This window comes from Galeopterus variegatus, unplaced genomic scaffold (assembly GCF_000696425.1).
Source record: "Galeopterus variegatus unplaced genomic scaffold, G_variegatus-3.0.2 Scaffold511, whole genome shotgun sequence".
In the NCBI taxonomy this organism is placed as follows: Eukaryota; Metazoa; Chordata; class Mammalia; order Dermoptera; family Cynocephalidae; genus Galeopterus; species Galeopterus variegatus.
In genome coordinates this window covers 583,288-599,763 of record NW_007726622.1, presented here as the reverse complement: position 1 = coordinate 599,763, position 16,476 = coordinate 583,288, and the positions used below count along the sequence as shown (strand labels likewise).

Here is a 16,476-nt window from a genome sequence, read left to right as displayed (position 1 = left end):
ACTTTCTTTTCCTTCGCGCGCACTGTAGCAGTGCGCCACCGGGCCGGCCCTAAAACTCACAGAACTTTGTGCTTCCATTCATTGAAGCTTATTTTCATTTTCTACTGTCCCCAAGCATCTTTCATAATCTTTCTGAAGATTATCCTTATCTGCTTAAAATTTCAGTGTTTCTAAAAACTTTGTATAAACTGGAGATTTATTGTGTATTCCCTTATCCAGGTGTTCTTTTAAAATGTTAAGTCTGATCTCAAAAAGACTATAATATTTACATTTAGAATCATAAAATTTTTAGCATATAGAGGGCAGAAGAGAGCATTGTCTGGTCAATTTTCTCATTTGGTGAACCAAAAAAGTGAAGCAACTATACTAAAAGCTCATTTATCACAATCCTTTGTTTTGTGTTCTAACCTCTCTGATCAAGCCAATCTTGATTAATCCAATTGCCTTACAATATAGATACATGAATTACCTTACAGTATAAATCATGAATAAACTAATCTCCAAAGGTGATAAAGACTGAGTTAAAATTTTGATGTGTCTCTGATCAAGCCTTATAACCCTGAAAACCTCAGCATATGCTAGATGAGCCCAGCCAAGAGCACTTTTGGCTTAATCTTTTTTCACATACCCTGCTACTTCCTTTTTCTCTCCCATTTCTAACCCTTCAATTTAGTTTTAATACTGCACAGTCTTTGTCACTTTAGAAACAAAACAAAAATAGTTACAGTACAAAGTACATTCTAACCCTTAAAGGAGTTTCTTAATTTTGAACTAGTACAGAAGGGAAGGTAAGTTGTCTTTTATTTCTGCAAATAGCCCAGTCTGCCAAGAAGCCTTTTTTCTCTACAATGGACATTACCTAGCTTAGTACGTCTGCCTATATTTTACGCTAGCCACTCACTGTGTCGCTGGAATAGCTTTCAGGCATTGCTTGTAAAACAGCAGTATGACAATCAAAGATCCACTGAAAGGCATAAATCTCATTGTCTGTGAAAGCAGTAGAGTAAGATGACACAGCACTGCTCAGTATAGCAATAGATCAATGCTCATGTGTGCCTGACCCCAACATCTATGTTAATAAGAGCCGAGGGACATATTTTCTGCTGAAGCTGCTTTAGTACTTGCTGTTATGTACCAAAGGACACCTCCTCACAAATTCCCGAAGTTTATTATACATCACTGGTCCTACCCCATCTCTTTGAAGGAACCCCAATAATCTCCCAGGAAATAACTGGCTTTTCATGAGCCTGACCATTCCAGGCTGGCTGATGGATTGAGGGGGGAGAGGTAGGATGGAGTCATCCCTATATCCTATTAATCTATGGCTACCTTTTATTGCCCCTTCTAGCCTGTATTATTTTTTATTCTGGGGTTTCCCCTGCCCCCCCCCCCAAATATTTTTGATCCTCGGTTGAATCTTCAGATGCAGAACCCATAGATATGGAAGGCTGACTATTTTAGAAAAAGTGGTTTGATTATAAACTATAGGATTCATAGATTCATGTCTGTATCTCATATTCACTGTGGAAACAGTATGATTTTGTAATTGCACCTATAGAAAAGTTTATAAAGCAGCTTTGGATTCAATAGGTCCTTTTAAATTATTTCCTGTAAAGCCCAAGTGTTTGGGGGTGTGTCTGGGTTTGGTCTAGTAGTATGGATCTGATTTTATTTGCTTTACATATTTGGCTTCTCAAGTAAGATATAATTTTAAGAGTTTTATGGCTAAAAAAATTTGAAGACTACTTATAGGTTATCTCGCAGATCCCTTCTAGTGCTTTATAATTTTGTTGCTTTCAGCCCAATACTCCTGTATTTCTTTACCTCAGCTTTCCCTGTACTGTTCTGAAAGTGTACTGAAAAGGTCCTTGCTTACTTACATACTTTTTTTCTTAAAATGCTACCTTTAAATTACTTTTTGCTCATCTTTGGTGTTACAGAAATGAGTAAAAGAATGATTTAGCTGCTGTTCTTAATTTTCAGAATCATCTGACCTGGGTTTGAACCCTAGCTCTACCAGTTCTTTGTTATATGACTTGAGAAAAGTTATTTATTAACTTCTCTATGCCTACTAAACTTTTTCACCTACTGAGTGGTCATCCTTATTAATATTCCCCAAGTTGTTAGGAGATTTAGATGTAAAGTACTCAGTAAATATTAGGTGTTGTTATTATTAGCAACATTATTTTCAATAACTTGATGAACCCTGGGTTGCACCTAGGGGTATACATTAACCTGTTAAAGTTCAAAAGTAGTTTTATAATTATGAACAATTGTATACTTTCTTTGAGAGATTTTAAATGTCCTGATTGACCTTAAGTTTCTATTCTATTTGCAATGGGATTAAGATGATTTTATTCTGCACCTGAGTGCTAATGGCTTTCTGCTTGACTCAAATTCCTGTGTACCTTTTAACAGAGCTACTTAAAGATATTAGTCCAGGAGATATAGTATATTGAAGTTGCAGTGATATACTAAAAAGCATTATAAAATCTGCTAGAATAGGCAAGGAATGCTGGTAAAAGAAAGTTTTTTTTTATTTTTTTGTTTTTTTTTGCCAGGATTTTGGTAATTGGAAATATACATCGAAAAAGAGAAGAATTTTATAACTGTCTGCCTAGAAATCTCCAAGAAAATAAACTGTAAAACTAATACAGGATTTCAGTAAGGGTAGTAGAATTCAGTATTATATTTTTTTGTTTTTTTTTGCCAGGATTTTGGTAATTGGAAATATACATCGAAAAAGAGAAGAATTTTATAACTGTCTGCCTAGAAATCGCCAAGAAAATAAACTGTAAAACTAATACAGGATTTCAGTAAGGGTAGTAGAATTCAGTATTACTATAACAGGAATTATATGCAGTACTTGGTGACTTAAACAAATTAGTTATATGGTCTCATTTAAAAGAGAACATCAGTTACTTAGGAACCTTCTTTCTACTCCATCTCCATAGTATGTTGCTTTCCTCTTCAATATCAAAAGATGCTGCAGGAACTCCAGCCAGTTCCTGTTCCAACTCACTTCCTAGTTCCAAGCAGAAAGGATCAGAGCGAAGAACAAAAGGGCACTCCTTCCACTAAGTCAGTTCTCTTAAGGTTTTCCTTGAAGCCCCATTCAGTGACTTCTACTATCTCTAGCTGCGAAGGAGGATTGGATAATACAGTGTTTTAGCTGGGCACTCAACAAAAGGGGAGACCGTGGCTTGGATAGGCAACTAGCAGTAAACACTCTAATTCATTTTCCCTCAAACCAGTAAAAGCATATCAAAAATGTGATGGGGGAAAAAATCCCCATTCACAATAGTAACAAAATACATGCTAGCAACAAAAGCACAGGAAGATATGTAAAACATTGCTGAAAGATATAAACTAAGAACTGAAAGAATAGACAGAATATTTCTATATGAAAAGACTTGATAAAGATATCTGTTCTCTACAAACTATTCTCTAAATCCGATGAAACATATTTATGAGCTTGGTAAACGTTCATCTGAAATTTTCTACATACCGTAGAACTATCACAGCTGGTTGGGAATGAGCAGATAGACTAATAGAAAAGAGTCCAGAAACAGATTTATGTTTTTCTGGAAATTTACTAAATAATAAAGAAAAGGGGTATTTCAAATCAGTAGAGAAAGAACTGTTCTCTGAGTTACCTACCCAGTATGGCCATTACTACCCACAACTTTCTGTTCATAACATTAAACGCAGTTCAGTTCCCTGGGAGCACTAGCCAAATTTCACATACTCAGCAACCACAGGTGACTAGTTGCTTGCTACTACATTGGACCACACAGATACAGAACATTTGCATCATTGCAGAGAGATCCATTGGACAGCATGGCTGTATATGGTGCGGGGATACCTGGATACCTACTTGGGAAAAAGTTAAGTCCCTAAATCTGGGCCTTGGGTTGTTTCTTTTTTTTTTTTTTTTTTTTTTTTAACTCTCCAGGTAATTTTAAGTCATTTGCGAACCACCGTTTTAGGTGATGATCTCCACACACTTGACAAAGATTTAATTCAAATGTTTCTGAATTTTTTTCTCCAGAGTAGCAGTCTTAGCTCTTTCACTTATGATAATTGTAGTGACACCATTTAGCTACTTAGTGACAGTAATGAAAGTACCAGGTTAGAATACTTTTCTGTTTCTTTTCAAGGGGATATACTAGATTTTGCTCCCAATATGTTTGTGCCCATGAGATGAAGTTTGAGGCTATTTTTCCCAGGTTATATATATGCTTTCTATAGGCCTGTGAGTTGGGGAGGGGCGAGGACATTCTGAAGTAGAGTCAGGGAGGTAGCATTATAGCTCCCAGTAGTTGCATTTAATCTTTGCTTTGCTTATTTATTGGCATCTATACCAGGGAAAAAATAATTACTTCATTTTCCAGTATGAGTTGATAACTTTTCCAAGATCTTTTCTAAATTTAGGGACTTTTCTTACTCAGGAGTCCTTTTTGAGAATATTTTATATTGATTTACCTTTGAATACATCCTGTATCCAACACAGATTTGAGTTATGTGAATATTATGTATACGTACAGTTCTTTTGATGCTCTTCTATGTAAAGCTATTAAAGGGTTTTCACAGAGATGTAGTACTTTTTAAGTACTTATACATTAGGATGAATACTTCTTGGAGGATGATACTTTACCAAGATAATCTGGTTAAATCCTTCATTGTGTAGCAACATTTTTTTTTTTTTTTAGAAGCATGGCTTCTCCAGACACATGTGCACTGTGAAAAGGCTTGTGTGAACCCCATCCTCCTGCCATTCTCTGAAAATATCCAGTAACCACATGTGTCTTTCTGGCTTTGAAAATTGATTTCTTATTAGGTTGGTGGGTCTCTTGTGTGCTTAGTAAGTGATTCCCAACCTGTTTTCCAATATGCCACCTAATCTGTAGTGATTCAGAAAGTTTCACAGTTCTCAAATTCACATAATTTAAATTCATTTAAACATATAATTATGTTTATTTGCTGTGTAGCACTATGGTGGAGATAATAGCTCCAGAAAGGTTTGAGAACACATCATTAGACTTCAGAAGCGTACTGGAATAATTAGAATACCTTGTGTAAATCATCAAAAACTATACCTAAGGTACATAGAATTTATTAACTTAAAACATACAACCATATGAGCAGAGAACTAGTAATTCAAAAAGTACAATAGAAATTAAACATTTCACCACAGTTTATAGGAGATAAAAGTGAATTCAAGTGTCTGTCAACTTTGGTAAACCATAAGATCTTTGTAATTTATCTGAAATAGTTTATTGGAAATCATCAAATGTTTACATGTGAAGCCAAAAATATTAATAAGCATTTATTGATTTTTTTGTGTTAATTCCCACAGTGTTAATAAAACCTAAGCAGAAAAAAATCACTTTGTTCCTCTTTAAGGAATGTTTTAAGGTGTCAGATGATTATATTGTGTCCATCTATTCTGAAGGAGTACAATGTTAGGTGACTTTTCCCCCAGAACATTCTTTAGGAGACCTCTATATGACTATATATCAGTGCCATATTCCTCAGCCGAGTCTCAACTGTACCTCAGATACTCAAGAAGTATCCCAGGAAAAGTGTTCTTTGTGGACAACTAGTAACCAATACTTCATTCGCAAAAATGAAGTCACTCTAATTGGGACACCGGTGACTTGAAATTAGGCCTGAGGCTGTGATATCTGTTGCAGTGTCCTCTAAAAACAAGTATAAGAGAATTTCTTGGAAGTTACTTGCACAGGTAGTAGATGCATGTTTCTGGTATCTAGATGGAGCAGCCAGCAGGATTCTCCCAAGTTTCAGGTACTTAATATTTCCCTCATGGTGAGATCCCTTTACTTCCAGAGTCCTGCCAGGACTCTTCATGTGTCACTGTCATCTTCACATACTGCATCTTTGGTTCCCAACAAGATAGAGTGAAAAAGAGATAAAGACCAGCTATGGGCCTTGTTTAGTTCTAGAGGCTGTGATACTGCTCCCCATCCTTTAGGAATTTCAACAAGTAGGTACTCAGAAAACAACACTGGCTATTAAACTATTTAACATTCAAAACTCTAAATGCTTTCTAACAGTTGATCTGTTATTCCCTAGGGACATTCCAGCTACATCACACACCTTGACTGGTCCCCAGACAACAAGTATATAATGTCTAACTCGGGAGATTATGAGATACTGTACTGTAAGTATGATTGATCATATGGGCTCTGTGGCTCAGGTGTGCCTCTCGGGTGCTGATGAATAGGCTGCAAGGAATTTGAATTGTGCAAATGCAAAGAGTGCATGCTGGCCTCTCTCACTGACAGAGCATATGTTACTCTGAGCTAAGGAATGAGAATCTCAAATGTAGTTCACTTCTCCAAGAAAGTAATGAATTAATTTAGTGGTGTAGAACTGAAGGCACATGTAGTAGTAAGAAATTACTCAGTGAGATTGATGCTGCTCTGAATTGTTTTTCATTTAACAGTCTTCCTGGAAGCAGGGAAGAGTATAATGGAATAGGCATTTATGCTTTTAGAGGGAGAAAAAAAATAACTTCCATGGGAAACAATTTGTAGTTCTATAAACCCTGTTAAAGTAAACACTTTCTTTTCCTTTTTAAATGTCTTAATATTTTTCAGTGTATGCATTATAAATACAAGTAAACATGGCTAGTTTGAATCGAGATGCACTTTCAAATACATTTGTACACAAGCACTATGATTTTACTTCCTGTTTCTGAATTTAAAGGGGACATTCCAAGTGGCTGCAAACTAATCAGGAATCGATCAGATTGCAAGGACATTGACTGGACGACATATACCTGTGTACTAGGCTTTCAAGTCTTTGGTAAGGACATGACACCTGATGTGAAGAAGCACTTTGTGGGGTGCTTCTTACATTATATAAAAATGTAATATTTACTTGAATTTATGAGTGAAAAATAGTATGTGTGTGTTCTTTAGTATTATCACTATTAATATCAGCTTTTCAGAGAAATTGAACCAATACAGGATTTGTTCTCTGCGGAATTCAGCACTTTTGGTCTCCAATAAATACGAAAGAATTAAATGGAAAGGAATTTACATAGTAGTACAGATTGCCTTCCTGTTTTTTCCTCCAGGTGAAAATGGAAATTTTTAAATTTGTAAAATCATTACAACTCCATTGCAGTATCATTCATATACCATACAATTCACCTATTTAAAGTATACAATTCAATCATTTTCATATATTCACGGAGTTATTCAGCCATCATCATGGCCTAATTTTAGAACATTTTTATCATCCCAGAAAGAATCCCTATGCCCAATGGAAGTCACTCCTCATCTCTCCCTTGCTCTACCCCTCCCACCCGGAAACCACTAATCTACTTTCTTTCTCTATCGATTTGTTTATGCCACACAGTCCATATAAATGGAATCATACAGTCTGTCCAGTGTAACAGTTTCCTAAGCCTTTCCCAATCTTCAGGTATCCTTCCTTCTGAAGGGATTAGAAGATAAATGGAAAAGTTAAAATAATGAAGCCTTGTTTGCAAAGAATTAAAAAGAGATGTTATACTCAGTAATTAAAATACTGGAAATGGATGTGGCACCAATACCTAAAACAACATCCAAAATATTAATATTTTCCCTCTAACAATATATCTCTCCCTTCTGAAAATTGGGTTCTTTCCTTCATCCTGATCATAGATCTGAACACTTCTTTATGCTGTGTGCATTAGAAAAATAATCCATTCTAGATAATTATTCTAAACACAAGTGCTATCAAGATGGAGAAGCTCAATAAGCTAGAAAGAAATTGAAAACAAAATAATCCTGAGTCATCCATAAACAGTTTCATTATTCTGGCTGAAACTGAAGCAGTGGCTAGTAGCTGGTAACTTCTCTGGTATTTTAATGAGACAGTATTTATTTACTTATCAAGAGATATCAATTAAAAAGTGTTTCAACTTGTTTTTATCAAATTTACCAAAAATATATATTCTCTAGAATAGCTTTCAACCACAGGAGGCCTACATCTCAACCCTTCTATGTTCCATAGTTTTAATCTAATCTAATAAGAGTTTTGTGATAATTATGATAAGCATGGTCACAAGTGCCTCATAATGATTCAGAATAATTGCATTTGATATGTCTTATCTTTGGACATAAGTAATGTTTCCAGGAAAATTCTGTGGAATGGCTTGCTGGACTAGTGAGTGGCCTACACATTTCCACAAAAATCTCTGAGGTTTTCTTGGAGGTGCCTGCCTGAAAGAGAACCTAGAGTCCATGTTGAAGACTTAGTGCTGTGGCTTGGTTTTTGTACCTTGCTGTACAAGGAACTGATAACTTTCCCCCTAACTAGAAACTTTAAAAAGGAAGAGCTTATTGCTGAGGTGAGTCAAGCCGAAACTAAAAATAAATTATTAGCCCCACCTGCTGGTTACTATTGAGTACTATTGAGTCTGAGTTTTCCATCTTGGGGCTATTTTGGTTTATCTTCATTATTAGTTAGATTTTGGATAAAACTTCATCATTTGAACAAAGAACAGTCTTAAGCTGCTAAGAAATTTGTAAGGGAAATGTTAGCAGCTAAGAGTTTGAACACAGACAAAAGTTAATCAAATTCTAAAATAAACATATGTAGCATCATAGTTACATTTTTTTAGTCTAATTTTTCTACACCCCTGTGGTTGCGTATCATAGGTGTCTGGCCAGAAGGATCCGATGGGACAGATATCAACGCACTGGTGCGATCCCACAATAGAAAAGTGATAGCTGTTGCTGATGACTTTTGTAAAGTCCATCTGTTTCAGTATCCCTGCTCCAAAGCAAAGGTAAACTCAGTAGAAACTAGTGTTATAGGGTCTCTTGTTTGAGGTTAATTTTGTGTCTATGGCAAGAAAGTAATCATAGGATTACTAATTAAACTCTCCGTGATACTGTGATGCACAGAGGGAGAACAGGGCCATCTGTGAGCATCCTAGTAGACATTGTTTATCTTCTCTTTCCTCATTAAAGCTAATGAGAAGACAGATATAGAAGTGGCAACTGATGATGTTTTATTCCCTTTTGTTTATTGTCCAGTTGTTTATTTTGGTTTTTTGGCAATTTAAAATTTCTCCTAAACATATTAAAATATTTTATTTGTTAGGCATACAATCAGCATTATAAAACTAAAGGAACTATTTCCTGAATCACCTATAATCATGCCAGTCTAGTAAATTCTCAAATTTACTACCTAGCCACCTCAAAGGAATAGTTACTAAGCTCTGACAAATATACCAACTGACGTCTATTAAAGAATTTTAGTTATTTTTTAAACCTGTAGTATGAAACTATATAGGTATCCAATTATTCTGATTTGTTTCTCCTATATAAAGAGGCATTCAGAGGAAATTACTGCTCACCTTATTCCTCAGATTTGATGACTTGTGGCTTTGATTTGAATGACCTGTTTCACAAGCTGAGTTACCTTCCTTACAGTCACCTCCATTGCTGGAAGCAGGCATGTAATCAATGAGGTTAACTTTCCTGTCTGATTTATTTCATATAGGCTCCCAGTCACAAGTACAGTGCCCACAGCAGCCATGTCACCAATGTCAGTTTTACTCATAATGACAGTCACCTGATTTCTACTGGTGGAAAAGACATGAGCATCATCCAGTGGAAACTTGTGGAAAAGTTATCTTTGCCTCAGAATGAGATTACAGCGGATGCTATAACCAAAGCCCCCATCTCTTCTGTTGAAAGTGTCATCCAATCTAATACTCCCACACCACCTCCTTCCCAGCCCTTAAATGAGACAGCTGAAGAAGAAAGTAGGATAAACAATTCTCCCACACTTCTGGAGAACAGCCTGGAACAGACTGTGGAGCCAAGTGAAGACCACAGCGAAGAGCAGAGTGAAGTGGGTAGAGAAGGCCTCCGTGAGCTTGTTTGTCAAGAGCCACCCAGTGACATGAGTGAGGACCAGCAGGACCCGTCCGCCCTATCCTAACACCGTGGCTTCCGTGTGACTCTCTTCATCTGCATGTGATTTTGTGATCAAGTTCAGATAACACGATGGGCAGTGATAGAGAATCTCTGTTAATTGAGATTTTGGTTTCCATGTGATCTGCTTTCATCGATAGTCTTATCTCCAGTTTCTCAAATGCAGCCAACCTAAAGGTTCAGTTTGGAGTGCATTGAAAATTAACCAAACTTAGTAGTAGAAGACTGAAACATTTATTATGTCTCAGAAATTACTGTGTTTGTAAGTGGTATGATGTGAATGCTGGAAACAAAAATAGCAGTTGTGGTGATTGAAATAAACTCCCTTGTTATCCGAACATGTTTTCTTCAGGAACAACCAGAGGCATCACAAACACTGTTACTCATCTACTGGCTCAGACTGTCCTCCTTTTTTCCCTGATGCAGAAAAAGAAACCAGAAAAAAAATGCGCTCTTATTGAGATACTCTTCCCATCCCAAATGTTTAATGGAATTTTTTTTTTAATTAAGAAAAACTTCAGTATTGCCAAGTGCAGTGGTGTTGCCTTCTTAAATATTAATGTTGTTTTCTTACACTACTAGTAGATGTGCAAATGTGCTTGTTAGTCTACTATATAGGTGCTGCCTTTTCTAAGTCATAATGAGGAACAGTCCCTTAATTTCTTGTGTGCAAACCTGTTTTATCCTAGAACTAAGAGAGCATTGGTTTGTTAAAGAGCTTTTAATGTATATTAAACCATTGATACTCAAAAATGATGGATTCCTTCAAGGAGTCCTTTACTGGCCTAAACATTCTCTGATGTTTGGCATTCAAGTGAATGGAAGAAAAAAAAACCACATGCCTTTAAAACTAAACTGTAATAATTATACGGCTAATTTTAGCTTAGCCTTCATCTAAGCTAATTTGTTTCCTCAATAATAGGAGAAATAATAGGAGAAATATAGTTTAAATGATTGAATTGGTGCTTGAAATTCATTGGTTGTAATTTTTATACAAATTAATTATGCTGAGGGATAAGATATTCAGCAAAGTGCAGATTCTTTTTTACAGAAGTGTGAATAACAGTCATAGTAATTTTTTATAAATTGCATACTTAACAGACTTGCTATATATAAGGTAATTTTTTTCTGGTGGAGTTGCTATAGGCCTTGCAAGTTTAATGTGATTATCTTCTGCTATTTTGGGCAATGCATGTACTCTTATGTGTTGTAAAGTTTTTTAAGTTTTGTCAGACAACTATGTTTTTCTTAAGTATATGTTTCCTACTTTAAAATGATTACTGACAAATATGCATTTCCTATATTTGTTTATACTTTGATTATAAAAAACTTTTTTTTACCTAGCCACCTCCTTTGTCTCTCTAAGTGTGTCTTAACTCTTTGTTCATTTATAATATTAGTTTCCGTGACCATCCAATTATCAGAAGACATGACAATTCAGAAGAAAACATGTATGTATCAGTTGACCACTGCTGCTTCTGTGGATAAAATCATTCTGGAAGTATCAAACTCCATCCCATAATGTTACAGGAAATTACTTGTGATTTCTGCTCCTATTTGCTACAAGAGCTTAGTTTTAATTTGTTTCATGTCTGCATTTTCTCCACTGTTTAACGTTGGATAATCCTAGTGATCCTGGTTACCTGACTGACTTGGCTGTCTCCCGGTGTCAGCCTTTGTGAAGTCCTTTAACTCAATAGACCACAGCATTCCCTGCTTTTTCCCATCTCTGCCATGTTGCTTAGTAACACAGACCCTCTGTATACCCCAACCATGAATTGGCTGTTACAAATTTTTCTTTATGAAGAATAGGTTGAGAGTATTCCAAACAGCCTCCAGTTTTACAACCATGGAAATGATGGGGTTTTCTCTATTGCTTTATTCATCTTTGGTGACTTCATATTCACAACCAGTCACATATACTAACCCATGAGAGGATGCCCTGGGCTGGGAATTCCTTTTTCACTGATGTGAGACAGAACAAACTTGCTTGACAATGTGGTTTTTCTTAATAAAAAATAAGGAAATCCAGAAAAAGGAACTCGTCTATGGGAAAATAATGATGAATTAGATTTTCAACACATCAAGGTCTAAATGCTAATTTAATTTTAATAATTAATAGTTTTCTATTTTAATATTTTAATCGATGTTAATGTAACTTCCATGAAGAAGCAGGTTTTCAACTTAAAGCTGGAAATAAAATGAAGAGAGTTAAGGACAAGAACATGTGTTTTAGACCAAGAAGACAGGCTGAAGAGCAGCTATGTAGGACTTGGATGGAGAAAAGCTGCCACTGGAGGAGCACCTACTGTGGGCCAAGCATGCCCCCAACCCCCTGCTCTCAGTGACGTGGGGCGGAAACCCTATAGATGAGGAAACACACTGAGATTGAGTAACTGGCCCATGTCCATTTAGCTAGATAACAGCCATGGCAGGGCTTCGTGTTTTATAAATGCAGAGCTTGCACTTTTTCCTCTATACTGGGAGAAAAACATTCCTTAGAAATAGGAAGATGGAAAGATCGAGGGTAGAGAGTCACAGAGATTTTGGAAAGGAGATAAGGGAAACTGAGAAGATGGCCTGTGTTGGTCTCAATCCTCGGTCCACTGCCCACAGTGATGCTGCACATCTCTCTGTGTCACTGAAACCAGCCCTGCTGGAGAAGCCCCTCTGTCCAGGATGGCCCACCACTGGAGGCTTCAGGGACCAGAGAAAGGTCTCGAGGTGTTTTTCAAAAAGAATTAAAGGCAGCCCTTTGTAAAGGGGCAGCTCCTGCTTCTTCACAGGGGCTCAGGTAATGTTACTCATTTTGAGCTAATTGGTCCATCTTTCCCAAAGGAAACCTGAATTTTTATTCCACCTTCATTACTAGATCCCTATAATAACCTTAAAAGCTCTGATGTAAAAACAGACTCCCCAAACAAAGGAATAAGGAGAGCAAATAATCCCAAATGGAGAAAAGTTTCATTGTTTCCTCTAGAAACGTCAGTCTGCTTCATTTCTGTATTCACTGTCTCACTTACTGAACTGAACTTTTTTTTTTAAAAAAAGAATTTACCAATCCAGAAATCTGGCAGAAAACAAGGCTACCACTTCTGTGTCTCAAAGGAAGTGTCTGAGTCTTCTAAAACATGAAGAAATCAGCTAAAACAAAACCTAGATGCCCAAAGGTTAAATTATGGCACACCCATGTGACTAGATGCCAGTCAACAATAGCAGCTGACGCTTAGTACAACATGTGTGTAGCGTATTCAGTCCGTCCTCTCAACAGTCCTAAATGCCATTATCTCCATTTTACAGCTGAGGAAAATTGAGGAACAGAGAAGTCAAGTAACTTAACAGAGTGCACCACTAGCAAGTGGCCGAGCCACAACTTGAAGCCAGGTGCTCCTGCCTCCAGAGTCCCTGCGGCCAGCCACTGGGCCCTCCTGCTGTTCATACGTGAGCTGTAAAATAATGAGAGGTTACTAAGAAGAAACAATGAAACGGGTTAAACTTCTGGTAGAAAGGATTTAAGGCTGGCATAAGGGAAAGCTGGAGAAAGTGATGTGTAGGCTTTGGAAATGGCAGCTTTGGACTCTGAACAGTCACAGAGTGGAAGGGGCCCTTCTCATACACAAATCCTCTGCTGCTTGTCCCTACAACCAGAGCACAGGGCAGGGAGCTTCCAGCTCATTCCCTGTACTGCGGCAGCTGCTGCCAGCCACGGCCTGCTCTTCCTGCCTTCTCTGACCACAGTCGGGCGCATGAGTCCTCATCTCTCATGTTTGTGTGGAGACACTGCTCCCTTTTCCAGGCTTTGGGCAATTTCCATTTCACCGAGTTTAGTGTGGCAGCTTCTCTCTGTCATTGGTCAAATGCTTTTTCCACTTTGTCCTCATTCCCCATCCCAACACTTCCCATGGCAAGCCTGGGGTAGGGCCAATCCCACACTCAGCTGCAAGGCTTTGATCTCCTGTCCCCTCTCTCTCTCAGCAGTGTAATCATGTAGTCCTGAAAATAGACTTTCCTAGGGAGCTATCCATTGACAGAGATGAATATGGATAATTGCTGGTGCTGATGACTAAATATCTGTGGGATTAAGCAAAATCAGCTCCAGGGGCCAATTTCAACTCCTGACTGTGTGCTTCCACAAGATCTCACTAGAGGAACTGAAAACAAAGTGGATGACGTAAGAAATGGCTTCAGGGAGGAAAAATAACTTTAGTAAAATGCAAAGCCTTCAGACATGGTCATCCCATTTCATTCTTGACTGCACACGTGGCCTCCCAGCCAGAATGCAGCATCCCGAGAAAGGTCACAAGATACTTTGGAGCCCCTCTGCACAAATCCATGCGCCCCCGCCCCCACCAGCCAGTGGCAACAGTGATTCCCGTTTAGTAGACGCTAGGTTGGGGTGACTGGGTAACCTGGCTAGAAGCAGGGAAGTCAGAAACTGGCATTCTCTTCCCTTGTCAACTGTAGAGCTCTGTCTCACTTAACAGAACTGTAAGTCAGATGTCCAAATAAGGCAGCTCCCCTTCAACAGACTTGTCTCACTTCAAGGAAGGCATATTGTGCTGCCATCACCTTCAAAGTGACAGTCAGTTTGAATCCTGGGGACTTTGTATGGGCCTGAGGACCCAGCGGAGACATTCGTCCATCAGGTGTATACTAAGGACCTTGCCTAGTGCAAGAAGCTATGCAGGTCTCAGCTGGGGATCCAGCGATGAGAAAGGTATAGCCCCTGCCCTCATAGAGCTCTCATTATCTAGGAAGGTTGCAGAAAGCAGGCCTGGTGTATTTTAGGATTGGCATAGAGCAAGTCAAGTTCCCTCAAAATTAGAACATTCTAATGATGGCAATAATGTATTATTTGAAATGCGAAAAGTAAATTATTCCCACGAAGGAATCTTGGATTGGACATCTATTGAAACTACCCATCCATTGCTTAAATTCTAGAATTGATACATCCAAAAGGCCAAATTTTGATACTTAAAAAATAATGATGTAGAATCCATACAATGGAATGCTACTTACAATAAAAAGGCACGAACTATTGACACATGCCAACTTGGATGGCTGTCAAGGGCACTGGGCATAGTAAAACAAGCCAATCTCAAAAGTTTACAAACTGTATATTTCCATTTGTACCATTTTTGAAGTGACAAAACTATAGAGACCAAAAACAGATTAGTGATTGCCAGGGACAGGGATGGAGGGGAGGGGATGTGACCTTGAAGGGGTAGTACAAGGGGGGGTTCCTTTGTGGTGGTGACCAGGCTGTATCTGATTATGATGGTGGTTGCATGACTCTATGCATGGAATTTAATTTCATAGAACTACACGCATGCGCGCACACACACACGAATGCACGCAGAACTGGTGAAAACTGAGTAAGGTTTGTAGTCTGGATTACTGTACTGTACCAATGTCCATTTCCTGGTCATAATATACCATTATGTAAGGTGTCACCCTTGGAGGAAGTTGAGAGATGGGTTCAGAGGATTCTATGTACTATTTTTAAGAAATCCTGTGAGTCAGTGACTATTTCAAAATTAAAAAATAATGATGTAGAAACTTTACCTTCCCTTTATGCTTTCAAAGGTAACGTGGAGAAGAAAATGGGCCTTGTTACAACGAATCCTCTTCTATTTCTGCCCTCGAAGTGCTCCACCTCCAGGTCAAATGAAACACGGCTGACTGTGGAACAGGTGGTGCCCGCTGCCTTTCTAGCCCCCGTGCTGCTATCACAGATGTCTGTGGGAAAATTCCTTTCTCTGCCTTAGGCATGAGCGAACCAATCCCAGGCCAGCGAGGGGTGTCGGCCGGAGGTGTAATCGCAAAGCTGGGCATCTGGGATAGCAGGGACGAGAGACAACCTGACAGCACTAAAAATGCATCTTCTGGTCAGCCCCTCCGATGACAGGTGACTGATACACAGCAGGACAACTCTGCACTCCTGCTGCAGATGGAAGGAAACGGGCTGCCGGTGTTTTTCCCTGATGGCTGTACCTCTTCTCCCTCCCCCTTGTCTTGCTTCTCACTCCCTCTTTCTTGGAAACCCTTTCCTGAGGCCACCCAACTCCTGCCTTTCCCTCAGGTGCTTGGGCTGAGTCGCCTCCCCTTATTCAGAATTAATAAAATGAAAAAGAAAGTAAGAATTTCACTCTCTTTTTCATGGAGCCCTGGTAAGATTGCTGCAGAATTGAGATTAGGTGATCAGGCATTCTCTCCTGAGAGTGGCAGGCCCCCGGCTTTATCAGCAAAATCCATCTCCATGTGCCTACTGTTTGCTGCCCATGAATATCTCATCACCAGAATCATTAGCAGGAATGTTTGCCAGCCTTTGACATTTCCATTTAGAAGATGAATTAATTCTGAGCTGAGCCAAGAGTCCCCTTGTTAGGACTCACATGACCCTGGAACCCAACTCCATCCACACCTGAGAGGTCAGCCTTATCCTGGGGCAAGTGAAGAAACTGACAGCGAAAACCTACTGGCTACAATGAAAAAGGCCCCCATGAGCGGTTTT

General features: G+C 38.5%; 1 protein-coding gene across 1 annotated transcript in view; it reads left to right on the top strand.

Moving 5' to 3' along the window:
* Positions 1 to 10,890, top strand: part of EML4 (echinoderm microtubule associated protein like 4) — an 86,481-nt gene extending 75,591 nt beyond the window's left edge. Inside the window, exons 20-23 of the mRNA XM_008569561.1 lie at positions 6,097 to 6,184; positions 6,733 to 6,831; positions 8,676 to 8,806; positions 9,526 to 10,890. Coding sequence (XP_008567783.1) covers positions 6,097 to 6,184; positions 6,733 to 6,831; positions 8,676 to 8,806; positions 9,526 to 9,969 — 762 coding nt within the window. The 3' untranslated portion in view covers positions 9,970 to 10,890. The remainder of the gene's footprint in view (positions 1 to 6,096; positions 6,185 to 6,732; positions 6,832 to 8,675; positions 8,807 to 9,525) is intronic.
* The last annotated feature ends 5,586 nt before the right edge of the window (positions 10,891 to 16,476 follow it).